This window comes from Setaria viridis, chromosome 9 (genome assembly GCF_005286985.2).
Source record: "Setaria viridis chromosome 9, Setaria_viridis_v4.0, whole genome shotgun sequence".
Taxonomy (NCBI): domain Eukaryota; kingdom Viridiplantae; phylum Streptophyta; class Magnoliopsida; order Poales; family Poaceae; genus Setaria; species Setaria viridis.
The window spans coordinates 55,212,092-55,227,828 of NC_048271.2; the positions used below are offsets into that span (position 1 = coordinate 55,212,092).

The 15,737-nt window shown below is 45.9% G+C and overlaps 1 protein-coding gene across 1 annotated transcript; it reads right to left on the minus strand.

Annotated features, from left to right (window-relative positions):
• Nucleotide 1: 1 nt before the first annotated feature.
• LOC117839796 (serine/threonine-protein kinase ATG1a) lies at nucleotides 2–5,427 on the minus strand. The gene is made up of 13 exons (XM_034720216.2): nucleotides 5,157–5,427; nucleotides 4,959–5,076; nucleotides 4,814–4,872; nucleotides 4,285–4,349; nucleotides 3,979–4,063; nucleotides 3,813–3,893; nucleotides 3,603–3,714; nucleotides 3,352–3,406; nucleotides 2,506–2,627; nucleotides 2,089–2,429; nucleotides 1,306–1,594; nucleotides 1,157–1,227; nucleotides 2–606 (listed from the first exon to the last, which is right to left on the minus strand). The coding sequence occupies exons 1-13, from the start codon at nucleotides 5,394–5,396 to the stop codon at nucleotides 382–384; spliced, it is 1,863 nt and encodes a 620-aa protein (XP_034576107.1). The 5' UTR covers nucleotides 5,397–5,427; the 3' UTR covers nucleotides 2–381.
• Between the last annotated feature and the right edge of the window lie 10,310 nt (nucleotides 5,428–15,737).

The following is a 15,737-nucleotide window of genomic DNA, read 5'->3' on the forward strand; positions in this document are numbered from 1 at the left end:
ATAACTTTACAACAGGAAAATTTGGTAATCAACCATTCGGTTACAGATGTCCATTCGGAGCTCCAAACTTTGAAAAGGAGACTGCAGTTAAAGAAAGGTTTACTATTTACAGTTTGCGCGAAGCCTTTACAAGTTTTAAGGTCACCTCAACATATGAAAAGGGGCGACCATAGAGCTTTAACAAGTGGTATATATACAAAAGAAGGGTCCGATGGACCATGGTGTTCAGCACATTTAATATTATACAGAGTTCCTGTCATCAGACGCCACCAATGCACTGAACACCTCCTATAGATAAAAACAGTGGAGGACAAAGCTTCGCCACGACAATTAATCTTTCAATCCTTGTGCAGAGAGGTTTCCCAAGTAATAAGTACTAAATTAGTTATGAGCTGATCTCTGCTGTTGCCCCGCAACCTGAGCAGTGCAGAGATGGCTCTTCAAATTAGCTATGTAGCTATGGATGCGCTGCTGTTCTGATGGTGAAATGGAAAATGGTGGATTTAGTGGCAACATAGGAGCTTCCTGCAATATAAATGTGAGCAAGATGATAGATTTTGAGTAAAGCGCCGTCGATCTACTTCGGTGCCCCAAAACTTCATTCGCCTGAAAAGAATAAGTAAAAAAGTCAATAAAATGTACGACTGTAACGGACAAGTGGCAAAATGCTCCCTAATTCCGAAGTATGTTCTCATGTGACAAATAATAAAGCAACCCTTTTTCTCCAACTAGGCAGATCCATAAATATCAGACAGGTTCTAGTGAAAATGTTGCAAAATGAATGCAAATTGTTTTCAGGAAGCAGGAAGTCACAAGATTCATCACTGGAGTTCCATAAAGGAGCAAGCTCTGGCTGGTAATGGTCGTGTCCGCTTTTTTTAGAACCACCTTCTCATCCCCCCCCCCCCCCACCCCCACCCCCACCCCCACCCCAAAAAAAAAAACAATGCCTCAAACTAGCAGTAAATATGAACACAACCAGTGGCATGTCTTTAGCATTGATTTGTGTTACTTCATTTGAACAAGTTACCTGATTTCGGTGTAAAAACTCATTTATTTTTTATGTACATGGAAATGGTAAACGGAAGTGCATCCTTATCCTTATTGTACAGGTTTCCACAAAAATGAACAAAGAAACCAAGATAGCAATACTTACGGCACCACTTTTCCCATATTCTAAAGCAGTTTGAAATATGACATCCATTGCATCTGGCATTTCAGTGTTATCTGGAAAACAATGTTGATTATAAATAGGATTTAAGAATCCATATTGAATAGTGATGAGAAAATATCATTGTTCCTAACCATAACTCTTCCGCAATATATGTGATATCTTCTCCGCACGATCATATGCTTTCATGAATCCACTTTCAACCCACGAACGGACATAAGCTGGTCTACTGAAGTCCAGTCCTCGCGCCACATTCAGAGATGAATGGTCACTCTTAGGCAGGAAATGTTCTGGAGAAGATTCAGAGAAATTTCCATCATCTGATGCATCCATGAATAAGCTACACGCATCAAGTGCCTCTTTCCAGATAGCTAATAATACAAGTTCAATTGACAATGCCTCCAGGTACAGCCCCTTAGAAAGCTGCATATCACAGAAAAGTGAAGACAATTAACTGATTAAGAAAAGGAGGGACTAACATATCACACTTGTGAAATGAAATATACAATTGCTAAGTCCAACTCAAAAGAGTAGTGAGTATTGCCGTTTTGGAATTTGGAAACGACTAGCATTACAACATCGAATTATCTGTCTGATACAAATATTGCAAAAAAATCCACAAAATGTTAATTCAAGGAAAAGATAAGAGATGGCTTGTTGGAGGGTAACAACATACAGGGAAGGATATTTGTCGCCAAGGAGCATTAACTGAAAATAATAAGAAATATCTTTTCGGAAAGCTGCAACTTTGACATTATTACATAAGAAAAACACAGTACAATCAGAAATTACTCAGACTTAACTGTAAGCATGCCCACAAGAGAATTATTAAATGCAAAAGGAGCAATAAGACAAAATGAAGATGAAAATCACGTTTTGGGTCACAGTGCAATTTTCCAGTATGGCAGTAGTAGTACCTTTTCCCGAGCAAGTTCCGTAAGAACAAGAACATATTGATTCAGCATATGAAGCCTTGTAAAACAATCAGGTGGCTTCGCTCTTCTATCTTCTGCATTGGCTGACTCCTGGGAAACAGGCACCAGAGTGCATCCATGGTTTTGCACACCAATAACTCTGTGGATAAAGTCTCTGTTTTGATTCTGAACAGAACCTTTGCCAGTGGTCCTATCATAGCCAGCATTTCTTGTACATGTATCATCCTTTGCAGACTTCTCGACTGAAGAATACATCTCCATGGAAGTACAGTTCATTGGAACGAGCACATATTCTCGTTCGATCCACTCCCATGAATCAAATACTATAAACATATACATACGGAGTTAGCGCCTAAGCAGAACACACGCTGTATGATTCAAAGATATAGCATAATGTACCTTCCGATTTTTTTGATTCCACACTTTCAGGCTTCGTTTTTAGGACAACATGAGAGGTGATTGCCTGGCATGTATCCCTTAAATCAACAGCATGATGGGACTCACGGACAAGCTCGCATTTCCTGAAATGGCATAACCAACTAGCTTGGTCACAGGAGCAACTATAACATAATAAAACAAAACTATTCCAAAGGTACAGAAAACTCTAGAAAATACTGCATGACTGTTGCACATACGAATAGTAGTCTCATTTATATAAGTATATAATATATAATGCACTAGAAGCTTTAAATCACAAGAATATAAGGCATGATAAAAAACAAAACTCCTCCAAACATACAGAATAAAATAGTGGAAAAACTGCAGGTTGCAAAAGCTAGGAAAGACTACAGGACTCTTGCGCAAGCTCCTAAGCCCATTAACCATTATAGAAGTACAAAAATGCAGCATTCTACAAATAGTTGAGAAACAGGGATGAACTAAATATGATGCAGCATGAACCACCACAATTCTTAGGTCAAATTCATCTGTGGGCACAAGAACGGAAGAAAAAAGGTAAATGGGTGCATACATGTATCATAGGCATTGTTTGTGAATACTGGTTGTCTTTGTTTTTTTCCCATACCATTTGAGCATATCACCGAAACGATGTACATACACACTGCATCACTAGTGGGGAATACTTTTATTTTGTTGGGGCAAACATTTCAGCATTGATGTAAGGATAACTGCCCATACAGGCAGCAGGGTTTTGCTAAGCTAAGCCTGCAGCATCTTTATTGAAAACAAACTAGATGATGGAACATTGCATATGGATGAACAGTACCACCAGAGTAAAGGATTGACCTTGTTGTTGCCAAAAACTTATGATTGAAGAATTCCTCAAAACTTATTCTCTTCCCTGCAGAACCAAAAGCATATATTAACCTGATTGTCCAATTGGTAAAGACTAAACCATCCAACACTAACAAATGACTTATCCATTCGAGATTGATCACATAAAACAAGAAATGACCAACTAAAAGTGCTATAAGATAAATCAGTACACACGTGCCTGCTTTGCACAAGCAAAAAGTAAAGTGCAAAAGCAGACTCACTTGGATCACGGAGCAAGAGTCTTCTGCACAAGTCAATGCAATCAGGACATAAATCAGCTTCAATTTCTGAAGGGAAGTTAAGTTCATCAGAAGCCAGGATGTTTTGTTGCAGCTGTGTTCAGGAAACAATGAGCAACCAGCAGTTTTGGCGGATACATGCATTGTGGTCGTATGCATATGAACAGTTGCTCAATTGTAAGAGTAGCAAACCTGGAAACAAGTACTCCCAGTATATGGCAGCTTCCCAGTGACTAGCTGAAACAGAATGACCCCAACACTCCACAAGTCTGACTGCAAAACTTTTTTCAAGCAGAGTTAATTGCTCAGTTTTTACAAAAAAATAAATCCATGAATTTAATGAAAGATAATGAGCCACCTTTGCATCATAGTCCTTCCCTTGCCAAATTTCTGGGGCCATATAATATGGTGACCCACATATTGTGGCAGCTAAATTTTCATGCCTGAAACCATCCCAAACATTTCACTACACATTGCTCACTTACAACAAGCTTGGAGTAAATACAGTATTCAGAAACCAATATGTTGAGGATAAACATATAACTGTGAACTGGAAATGGTAACAGCTATTAAAAAACTTTATGAAATCAAACCATTCAGCGGAAGAAGGAAAAAACTGTCTTTTAACAAAAATATAAGCAACAATGGGGAAGAAAATGCTCACTTGGCAAACCCAAAGTCTCCAATTTTCAATATAATGGCATCATCATTGGTTGATAGGAGAAGGTTCTGCCAATTTCACAGGTTGATTAGTATGGATTAATAATGTATCATGAAAACATAGGAGCATAATCGACCATTGTTAGCCAAAACAAATGAACACATGAAAAAATTGCAACGAGGAATTCTGTACTTTCATTCATTGTATGTTAGTTGGACTTCAAATGCAAGCATGACTGAACAGAACAATCCTATGTGTGGTTTGACAGTTGATGGAACTGAAATTAATATGGATTGACACATTTTAAGTGACGTTCGTTGCTATTTATGGACCTTGCACAGGCAACGACAATAAATGTATTCAACTCCACACAAAGTCAGTCTAGGTTTGGCACTTTGTACACACAACATAAACATCCCAGAAGCCAATCAAGGTAATCGGGGAAAAAATACCAATGAACACTATAGGATGTCCAAACGGGGGAAAAATCACGCCTAAACCAACCAAAATTGACCAAATAAAAGAGGCCAACCTGTGGCTTGAGGTCCCTGTGGACTATGTTCCTCTCCCTCAGCACCTTCAGCCCTTCCGCTACGCGTCCAAAACAACAGGGTAACGTCAAAACAAGGCCCAGATTATTTTTCTCCCAAAAATTCGAATCCAGATTGAGGCCATACCGAGCTGCCGCATCAAGTCCTTGGCGGTGGCCACCGGCAGCCGGCCGTGCTTGTGCAAAAACGCATCGAGGTCTCCTCCATCGCAGTACTCCAGTACCAGGTACATCATATTCGTCGTCTGCAGCGAGAACGAACTCGTGTCAAATCCTCAACCGTGCTGCTCAGTTCGATCGCGGGGGTTTCGAGGGGGTTGCGTACGTCGATGGTGTCGAGGAGGCGGAGGATGTTGGGGTGATCGATGCTCTTAAGGATCTCCCTCTCCTTGAGGATCCCTTCGTGGACGCGCTTCTCGACCCGCCGGCGGTCGATCGCCTTCACCGCCACGCGCGCGCCGGTGCGGCGGTGCGCGGCGCGGAACACCTTGGCGAAGGATCCCTGCCCCACCAGCCTCTGGAGCTTGTACTCCCCCACCTCCCCCTCCTCCACTCCCTCCTCCATCGCCTCCCCCGAGCTCGCAGCCGTCGCCGGCGAGTTGTTTTGGGGTTTCGTTCAGTTTGAGCGGAGCGTGTACGGGTAGTAGTTTGGATTAGAGGGAGGGGCCCGCGTGGTGGTGCCCTCGTCGGTCGCGGAGATTTGAGGCGGTGAATTTGTCTTCGAGTTATCTCTGCTCCGGTCCCACACGTCAGCCGCCCGCTGAGATCTTTCCCAGATATCTCCGCGCAAAACCACTTCGATTTCCAGCAGCCGGCACACTGACGAGTGGGGCTTAAACTTCGCGGGACCCGGTAGTCAGTGTGTCGAGAGGGATAGATATCTGGTTTTCTTTGCTTATCCGGTGCCGGGCCGGGCCCGCTGAGGAGTCAGTGCGGGCCTGGGCGTGGGGCACGGGCGTGCCTTTTCGAAGCTTTTCACACGAAAGTCTTCTACGGATGGGTATCGTGTGGTTCAAGTTGTTGCCTGCACGCGGGTCGGGTACCCTGCTGACGCGACAGGTGGCGTGTGCGGTGCGGCCACGAACTTTGGCGCGGTGTCGGACGGTGGTGTGGGAAGAGAAACTCGGCGAGGCCGGTCGGTGCGGTGCGGGGAGTCGGGCTCGCGTGCAGGTGCAGCCGTGAGTGAGAACGCCATGCACCTTTTTGTTTTCTTTGGAAATGGGTGGAAGGGCTACGAGATGCTTGGGCCGTCAAAAAGGTGGGGCGCTGGGCTGCTGGATCCGGTTTTATCTTTTGTAGTTGACATTTTGCCAGGCTCTTATTTTTATCTTTAGGTTTGGGTTTGGACCCCGAATGTTCTTCTTTTGTGCCAATTCCTCTGAGCAGAATGCTAGTGTCAACTTGCAATTGCCATGTTGACTGAAAGTTGGATGTTCTCTGGAATTGAGTTGCAAGTTGTTGTTGTTTGCTTGGAATAAACAAGGTGGTTTCTTTCTACTAGGAGTACACGAGATATGCAACCTGCCTGTACCAATACCCTTGGGAAAAAAATCTCATAATTGCGTGATTAAGTTTCAATAGCACTCGACAAAACAGATGAATCCATCGGCCTAAGACTTTTTTTGGCAGAATTGCGTGAAGTCATGAGACAATTATATGAACCCAGTTACTCTACCTGCAAAAAAAAAATTGATTGCTCTGATCTGAATTCTGAGGCCACGAGCCCATGACCGATGGCTGGTGTTGGGCGCGATACACGTGATGAACTGATGCCTGACCCGAGCTGGTGCCGTCTTAAAGGCAGCGCAACCATGATGATACAGGATTCCCGGGCAGAGGATCCCCTGTCGGGGCGCCCATAAATATCTTGCGACTGGCACACTAGTATAGTGGCATTGCTCGCTTGAGCCACCCTTGTCAGAGGCGAAGCAAAGGAAAGGGCAGGAAGCGTTCACTCCGATGTCCTGCAGGCAGCTGACGGACGTAAATTTTGGGGTGGAAAGGCGGCAGATTCTTCTCCAGGAAAAGCGTCAGCTTTTGATCAATGGCTCAATGCACTCGCTGTCAGGCTCGGCCGTGGGATAGCCGGGCAGGGCGAGCGGGGCGGCCGCGTAAGACCCCGCGGCTGAGGGGGGCCTCGCTGATTCTGATCGGCTTAGGAGTAAACAATATATACCCGCTAGATCTGAGCAAAATGTGAGCCGGGTCGGCAAAAAGCTTGGAATGTGTTCGGGCCAAAAAAACGTGAACAAGCCCGTCCACAAAAAGCGTTCAGACCAGCCTTTTCAAGCTTTTTTCGGGCCAGGCTCGGGCTGAGCTGGGCCGCCTAATCAAGTCACGTTGCCGAACGGTCACGTTGATCAGTAGTTGACCCCAAACTAGTCGTGCAACGGTTCGGGGCTGTGTGCCACGTGCCCATCGGTTAAAAAGTTTTTTCTTTAGATTTTAATAGAAAAGAGATACAAAATTACAGATTGACCCTTAGCCTGATTCTTCGATTCAACCTAAGGCTCGGGGGCTACTCCATATGGAGTGCGACTTTCGCCGCACTTTCATATAAAATTCAAAGATTCAAGACCAAATTAAATGAAGCTTGAGCACATTCTAGCCGCATGGCAGTACTCGAGTACATTTGAAGACTCAACCCAATGAAGTACTCGAAGAGCACCAAAAACTAGCCAGGGAAGCCTACCAAAGTACTCGGAACTGCTGCATTTGACTAAAAATTACTCGGAGGCTTGTCGTACATACATCTATGGGCCCACTAGAAGGTTTTGACAGTCCTAGATATAGAGCTATGCACCGAGACGTGTCAGACACGGAGACTACGGTGCAGGACGGCGTGATCTACGTGGCAAGACAGAAACTAGTCGAGGATTAGAAAACTACTCGTAGCAATTAGAGTAGAACTCACTAGTCGAATCCGACTAGTATTCTTATAAACAACTGACATGTAACCATGCCCCCGACAATATAAGGCGAGGCAGGAACCCCCTCCAAAGCAATTCAATCCAATTAACACACAGGACGTAGGGTATTACGCAATCTAGCGGTCCGAACCTGTCTAAATCGTGTGTTCGCGTTCACCTTCGACTTACTGATCTCGGCGAGCCCAGTGCATAAAACACTACATGGGGCACCCCCCTCGGTAGGTTGTCGGGTCTAAACACCGATAAGGGGTATCTAGATCGGCAGATAGAGAACCACAACACGGGACCAAATCCTCAATACCAAACAACACCCAAGCGCAGGACCCAATATACAATACCCCAAATAGGACGTAGTGTATTACACTACTCTAACGGCCCGAACCTGTATAAATTCGTGTCTTATGTCCTTGCTTTTACCTTCGAGTTCCAGGTCAAACAATCCCCCACCAATCAATCTACTACCTCAGGATATCCCTCGGTAGGTTGTTGGGTATAAAACACCAACCGACTCATAGGACCCTTTGTGGAAGGTGTCGCTACTAAATTTTGATGACCAATCCTTCAACGTGGCTGGTGTCGGTGTTTTAGACCGGCAACCCGCCTAGGGAGTACCCAAGGTTGGTCTTTTTGTGCGGTGGGTGTCGTCGAGAATCAAGGAGCCGATGGTGACGCAAGGAACATGATTTAGACAGATTCGAGCCACTAGATCGCGTAATACCCTACGTCATGTGTGTTGATTGTATTGAACTTGGGTCGAGTTGCGCTTGTTGTTTGGAGGGGGTCCCTGCTCGCCCTTATATAGTCAGGGGAGCAGAGTTACAGGGCAGGAGTCCTAGTCGAGTACATTACAGAGTCCTACTCTAACTCGGTTGAGTAGTTTCCTTTGGACCCGACTAGTCTTCGGGGGGGTCCATGAAGCCTACGCGCCCTGCAGAGTAGTCTTCATGTCCGAGCAGGTTTCGGGTACGTTCTCCTGATCAGGTCCGTACAAGTCAGTCTTCTGGGCCCGAGGGTGCCCAGCCGACAAGCCCCTGAGTACTTTGTAGTCGAGAGGAATAGTTCCGAGTACTTGAAGAATGTCGCCCGAGTCTCCTGGTGCTCCTCGAGTACTTCTTGCTGCGGCCAACTTTCGAGTACTGGAGCTGTCCGTGACTGGAAGGTACTCTTAGCAGTTCCTGACGTTTGCTTCGAGTAAATTTTGTCCTGAAACCTTTTATATGGTAGTGCGATGACAATCGCACTCTGTATGGAGTAGCCCCTAAGCCTTAGGTTGAATCGAAGAATCAGGCTGAAGGTCAAATTTGTAATTTCGCTTCGACTTATCTTAGTCTTCAAACAAAGAAAACTTTACCCAACGGGTACGGTATACGCAGCCCCCGAGCACTTGGGCGACTACTTGTCGTCGGTGAAGGGATCAATGTCTTGGTCAGAGTAGCCGTTGGACACTATCTGGTGGTAGATCTGCATCGTATCTGACCGTTGCTTGATTAACGGGTGGATCCCAGAAATGTTGCTGATATAATAGGAGGGCCCAATGCTAATTCTTGGCATACGTGTTTCAGCAAATCTGTAATTTGCGCCCTTTTGCAACCCTAGCGTTCTGCTTCTGTTTGTGCTACCACTGCCATTGTTGCCTCGCCCAAGCTTTGAAGAGAAATTGTTGTGGCCTTCTTCACCCCCTTTTTTCCTCGAGATTAGTTGATGCGCACCAAGAAAATGGGCAAGAAGCCTGAAAAGATCCAGGGGAGGCCACAACCACCAACAAGAGGAGAACCAGATCCAAGAAGGACAAGGAGCCTGAGTTGCCGGCACCCAAGTGTGGCCTGACGAACCAGACTGCGCCGCCGCCTCCTGGGGCCACCTAGCAGCATTCTGTGATGAAGGAGTTGGCGGTTCAAGCCTTGGTTGATGCGAAGCTGCTCCAACCGAAGGTGGAGCTTGAGTGGAGGCCCGCATATGGAAATACGTGGCAATTCGAAGAACACCCCAAGAAGACAGTGATGCTGGCTCACTTTATCGAGAGAGGCCTGGCGGTGCCTACCTCTGACTTCTTCAGAGATATTCTCGAGTATTATAATCTTCAACTAGTCCATTTGAATCTGAATAGTGTGCTGCATATGGCTATCTTTGTACACTTGTGTGAAGTGTACTTGAGTACTCTGCCTAGTTTGGACTCGTTTAGGAAGTTGTTTTGGTGTAAACCACAACCCAGTGGGACTAGGACAGAAGTCTTTGGAGGAGCTGGGTTTCAGTTGAGAAACTTGGGTGCGTATCTCGAGTACGACCTGCCTGAATCCCACGACGATTGGAAAAGAAGATGGTTTTATATTGGGAACCATGATCCTGTCTTGCCAGTAGTCACCGGCCATGCTCCGAAACATGCGGACAACTGGGTAACGGAGCCTGAGGATACCCGTGAGATCACCGACTTGTTGGCGCAGATTACCGAGTTGCAAACTTTAGGGTTGACTGGGATCCACGTAGCCGCCAGTTTCCTTAAGCGCAGAGTACAACCCCTGCAGCAGCGTGATCATTGGGGCTTCGAGTACACGGGTTTTGATGACCCGTCGCGTATGTCCCCTGAAGATGTATCCGACAACGACGTGGAGGCGTTGTTGGGTAAGTTCTTTATGAACTATCGAGGAGTGCCAGTATTCCTAGGAGTCCTCCGACACTTCGACAGCTGGTATGAACCAGCAGAGGTATGTTTGCTTCTCTTTGTTCATTTGCGTAGTCGAAGATGTAGTCGGTTGATTTTGTTGACAAGTAGTACTTCCCGAGTAACAATGTTGTCTTGTGGTTTGTAGTCCCGGGTGCTGGCTGGTTCCTGGACCACACCTTCCAAGGATGAGGAGGTAGCCGGGGATGAAACTGAAGTTGCGCCTTCCGCTCCTCCGGCTAAGAAACGCCGAGTAGTGCGGAAAAAACCCACTACTCAGCATGCTGCGACTGCTTCGGACTTGACCCCCGAGGAGTACCAAGGTACGTAGTCATGCGTTGTAATTATTTGAGTACTTTGAGTTTCTTGTTGACTTAGTCGTATTGCTTGCAGAATACTGATGATATTAGTATGTATGTTGAAAAGGCTGCCGACTTAACTTTTGGTGATGACAAGGCTACTTCTGCTGAAGTAGTCACGATTGCCAGAGATGCGGCTGCAAGTATCGAGGCCTTTGAAGAGCTGCTCGTGGATGAGGCGCCATCAACCTTAGGGTCAACAGCCCCCAAGGAGGTAGCCCCCGAGCCGGTAGCCCTCGAGCCGGGAGCCTCCGAGCTGGGAGCCCCTGGGCAGGCTACTGACCCAATAGGTGATGAGGCCACGGCTTCGGTGAACGAGGTCTGAGAGCCGTCGGCTGATAGAGTGGCAGATGCTGTGAAGACACCAGAAGTAGCTGCTGACGCCTCATTGCCCGAGGATGTTACTGGCGGTGAGTACGGGATCTGTTCTGGTAGTCGTGCATACGTAGTCTCAACCTTGGTTCTTTCAAGACTTGGCGAGAATGTGGAGGACTTTCTTCCCGTGGCCCCCTGTGGAGCTAGTACCGAGTGACCAGCCGGTGGTAGTCGAAAAGAGGCGTGTTCGTCTGGCACCGCGATCAGCCCGGTAAGGACTCGTCTAGTCTTTTCTTTTGTTTGATGATTTTTGTACTCTGTAGCCGGATGATAATCTTGTGACTTGATCGATCCAGGGATGCCGAAGACATTATTCCCGTCGAGGTGGAGGCGAAGGTTGAGGTTGGTATGTCGACTATTGTTCCTAAGCCCGTAGTCGGCTTGACTATGGATGATGTACCTGAGATCGAAGATGCAAGTCTCGTGGGTGCTACCATGACTATGTTGCAGGAGGTCATCCACTCAGTGGAGGACCTTACAGTCCCCGAGAGTTCTGGAGGTGTGCTGCCTACAACAGCTGAAGTTACGTCGACTGTGAGCGCGACTGGTGCTGATGCTCTGGCATTGATTGTTGCGACAGGAGTAAGCGAAGACGGTGCAACAGGTATGTTATTGGAGTAGAGATGCTATTGAGGGGGAGCTCCCTTATACCCAGTAGCTAACCTTTGGTTTTTTTCTTGTCAGGGTCTTTGTTATGAGTAAAGTGCCGGAGCCTCAAGTCGTCAAGAGCACTATGGGTCCAATACTCGAGCTGCCATCGGAGTCGGAGATCAAGAGAGCTATCCAGAACTTTCAGGTGCGTATATAACCCATTTTTTTCGAGTAATTATATTTTGACAAGTCTTGATGCTTATGTTGTGTTGTTGTAGGATCCGTATGATAAGGTCCAGAAAAATACTCGGGCTCTTCAGGAGCGCAGTGAAGCCGTACAGTGGGTGGCGCAATTGGAGCAAGAGTGTCGCCGCCTTACAGATTCCTTGAGAGTTCATGAGGAGGCCGCAAAGTCTTTTGCGATTGAGACGAGCCATCATGAAGTCCTTCAGGAGCGACTGGAGAATCGCTATAGATCTTTGAATCAGAGATATCAGGATGAGCACTCGTAGTTGAGTATGTTTAATCGTAGTCATAGATTCTTCTTTGATATGTTTGTTGCTTGACACAGAGCTCAAAGGCAAGAAGGCCACTGTGAGTAGCCAACTGCTTGACTAGAGAAATGCTCACGACCGGGTGGCCGATGAGGCTATCCACCTCAGGGCGTCACTGGCTGAAACTCAACCGGCTTATGAGCACGAGAAGGAGAGAGAACATCGGATGGCAGTGATGCTGGCGTTGGCTATGATGTCCTGTAGAGGTCATGCTAGAACTGTGGAGAAGGTAAAGGGTGATCTCCAAGAGTTTACTAGTGCCACTCAGAATGTAGTTGTGATAACTCGAAGAGACTTGATGAAAACAAGTCGAGGGCGGAGCGCTGGGGCTCGCGGAGCTGAAGAGCTCGAGTGGCTGTGCATAGCCGAGGAGTTGTGATAACTCGAGGAGACTTGGTGGAATCAAGTCAGAGGCAGAGCGCTGGGGCTCGCGGAGCTGAAGAGCTCGAGTGGCTGTGAATAGCCGAGCGGAGGCAAAGATTGGTAGTGTTTGCCAAAGAACTTTGTTGTTTAATAAACTGTGGGTGAGGACCCGAGTACATATCTTGTAGTCTGCTACGGGTAATAGCTTTCAGAGCTTGATGTTACAATCTCCGTAGTGCTTCCCTCTACGTGGGTTGAAGTAAGCGGGATACCCTCTCGATATGGGAGGTTGTTCATATGAGCGACAAGGCGCGACTCGTAATCTTGGGCAAGGAACGATGGCTTCATCCCAGGCCAATAAATGAATCTACCTTGTGGAGTCGAAGTAATTACCAAACTTTGAGCTGGGCCTGATAAAGGGATCTCTTGGATGGAGTCCGAGTCGTAGTCACAGTCTTTAACTGACTCGAATTCGGGTTGGACTTATTTAAGGAGTTCTTGGCAGACTCTGGCTGCGTTGCGGAGTTTGATTGGGAACCAACTTCGGGTTGCAGTCGGTTTGCGTGATGACTTAGACGCCAGCCGACATTTGCTAGTCCGAGTCGAGGTTGAGTCCGAGGTGTAGTCGAACTCGATGTCATTGATGTTGAATTTTTTGATTTTCCCGACGAAATCCTCTACTTCTTGACGATCAGAGTTTTCATCAGGACACTTCTTCTCCTAATTGTTGATGATGTAGCGTTGAAAAGATCCAGCGCCATCGGCGATGCAGAGCCAGGAGTCGAAGACGAAAGTTGCATCCGCTTCGAAAGCGAACACTGGCTTGATGACTACTGGTGCCATCGATCTCACGCGGAGAAACTCGGCGACACCCCCTACCTGGCACGCTAGCTGTCGGTGTTTTAGACCGGCAACCCGCCTAGGGAGTAACCAAGGTGGTCTTTTGTGCGGTGGGTGTCGTCGAGAATCAAGGAGCCGATGGTGACGCAAGGAACACGATTTAGACAGGTTCGGGCCGCTAGATCGCGTAATACCCTACATCCTGTGTGTTGGTTGTATTGAACTTGTGTTGTGTTGCGCTTGTTGTTTGGAGGGGTCCCTGTCGCCCTTATATAGTCGGGGGAGCAGGGTTACATGGCAGGAGTCCTAGTCGAGTACATTACAGAGTCCTACTCTAACTCGTAGAGTAGTTTCCTTTGGACCCGACTAGTCTTCGGGGGGTCCATGAAGCCTACACGTCGTGCAGAGTAGTCTTCATGTCCGAGCATGTTTCAGGTACATTCTCCTGATCGGGTCCATACAAGTCTTCTGGTGGGCTCGAGGGTGCCCAGCTGACAGCTGGGTTATGGTAACACGCAGAGTCGTGTTAATTGAGCTGAGCAAGGTTCGGTTTCAAGTTTTGTTTTTATTTTTAGATAGAAATTATTCTATAATACTCCCGCCGTTTTTATTTAAAAGGCGCACACGTATATCAAGGTTCAAACTTTATAATCTTTGACTAATAATTTGACTATTAATTTTTTATTTTTATAATTTAAAGTTTATATAGTTGAATTCGTAATCAAATATACTCTACAATGGTTATAAGTTTATTGCAATAAACAATATAATATAAGATAAATGAATGGTCAAAATGTTGTTTGGAAGACCGTGTCAAGTCATATCATGCATTATAACACATAGATGGAGGGTCTTAGAATAATATATTTTGTGAAAGTCAGTTATTTTTGGAGGTGATATAAAATAACATGAAGAAGAAGTATGTTTTAGATCGGGCTAAAGTAAAAAAAATGATATTTTATTTGTAGCTCGAATGGACAATCAAAGATCATGGCTATGTAAAGTTCATCGAATCTGTTTCATTTACCTATAGATCAGCGGCCAGCATGGTATTTTTCTTTTGTTTGTGCTTGTTCCAGGTGACCATTTGCACCTACTTATCAAGTTTCGGATCTCAAATGAGTAATTAGACATGGAAAAAATTTGCGACAGGAGACATAAAAGGTAATGTTGGTTTGTCGGAAGACATCACGTAATATGTTTGGTGACACTCTAGTTGTGTATTAATTTTGCTGAAAGACATATGATGATGAAAATAGTAGGGGAGAGAAATTGAGCGAAATATTCTTTTTGACCCATCGGCCAGACCGCCAGGCCCTTTCTTCTTCCCACCTCCCTCCGCTTCTCCTCTTTCTTCTTCCTTCATTCCTCTAGAAGTATCGACCTTGGTTTCCGGCAAAGAGATCCACGTCTTCTAGCTGTCCTGCTCGGGAAATTTAGACGAACCATGTTCCTGCTCTATCCTCTCCTCCTTCACCCAGCAAAGTAGCTGCCGCTGCATCTTCAAGCCGTTCCACCTCTTCTTCCTGCTGCGACACATTAGCACCAGGTCCGCTCGAGAAGGAGCTCGATTTTAAGGGCCCTACGTCCGCCCGCAGCAAGCTCCACGTTCAGTGTGGCAAGCTCCGACCCATCAAGCTTAGCGGCCGACGCAGCGAAGTGTGCCACACTAGGAGGTCCACAGGTGGTCAAGATCCAAGATCACACTTGGATCGTGGAGTGGAAAAAAAAAGAAGGAGAAATAATTGGAGGGGAGGGACTGAGGGAGGAAGGAGAATCTGACCATTAGAGTCATGAGCAAAAGTGATATTTCAAATTGTCATAAAATGAGAGTGTGTGCCCAGCATAACGTGTTTTGAACTGTGTCCGTCAACAAATAGACGTTACTTTGTCCTATAGCAAATTTTGCCATAGACATTACTTTGTCCTATAGCAAATTTTGCCTTAGGAATATTGTTCCTAAGCTAATTATTCCCTCCATCCTGAAAAAAATGTCCCGAGAAGTCAACTAATTTTAAATTTGATCAAATTTATACAAAATAGTATTAATATTTATGGTACAAAATAAATATCAATAAATTAATTATGTAATATATTTTCATACTAAATCTACGCAGGGACGTGAATATTAATATTTTTTTATATAAATTTGATCGAACGGTGTTCGACTCCGAGTTGCATTCTTTTTTTTTTTCCCGCAGAGTATGCATCTCAAGCAACCGCCTCGCCGCGGGT

What these genes read in the sequence shown, in the direction of transcription:
- LOC117839796 (XM_034720216.2), bottom strand. Translation starts at nt 5,396, where the DNA reads ATGGAGGAGGGAGTGGAGGAGGGGGAGGTGGGGGAGTACAAGCTCCAG. An exon ending in GGAATCAAAAAAATCGGAAG is followed by an intron (nt 2,430 to 2,505) that starts GTACATTATGCT and finishes ATATGTTTATAG; the next exon opens with TATTTGATTCATGGGAGTGG. An exon ending in TATATTGCGGAAGAGTTATG is followed by an intron (nt 1,228 to 1,305) that starts GTTAGGAACAAT and finishes ATTGTTTTCCAG; the next exon opens with ATAACACTGAAATGCCAGAT.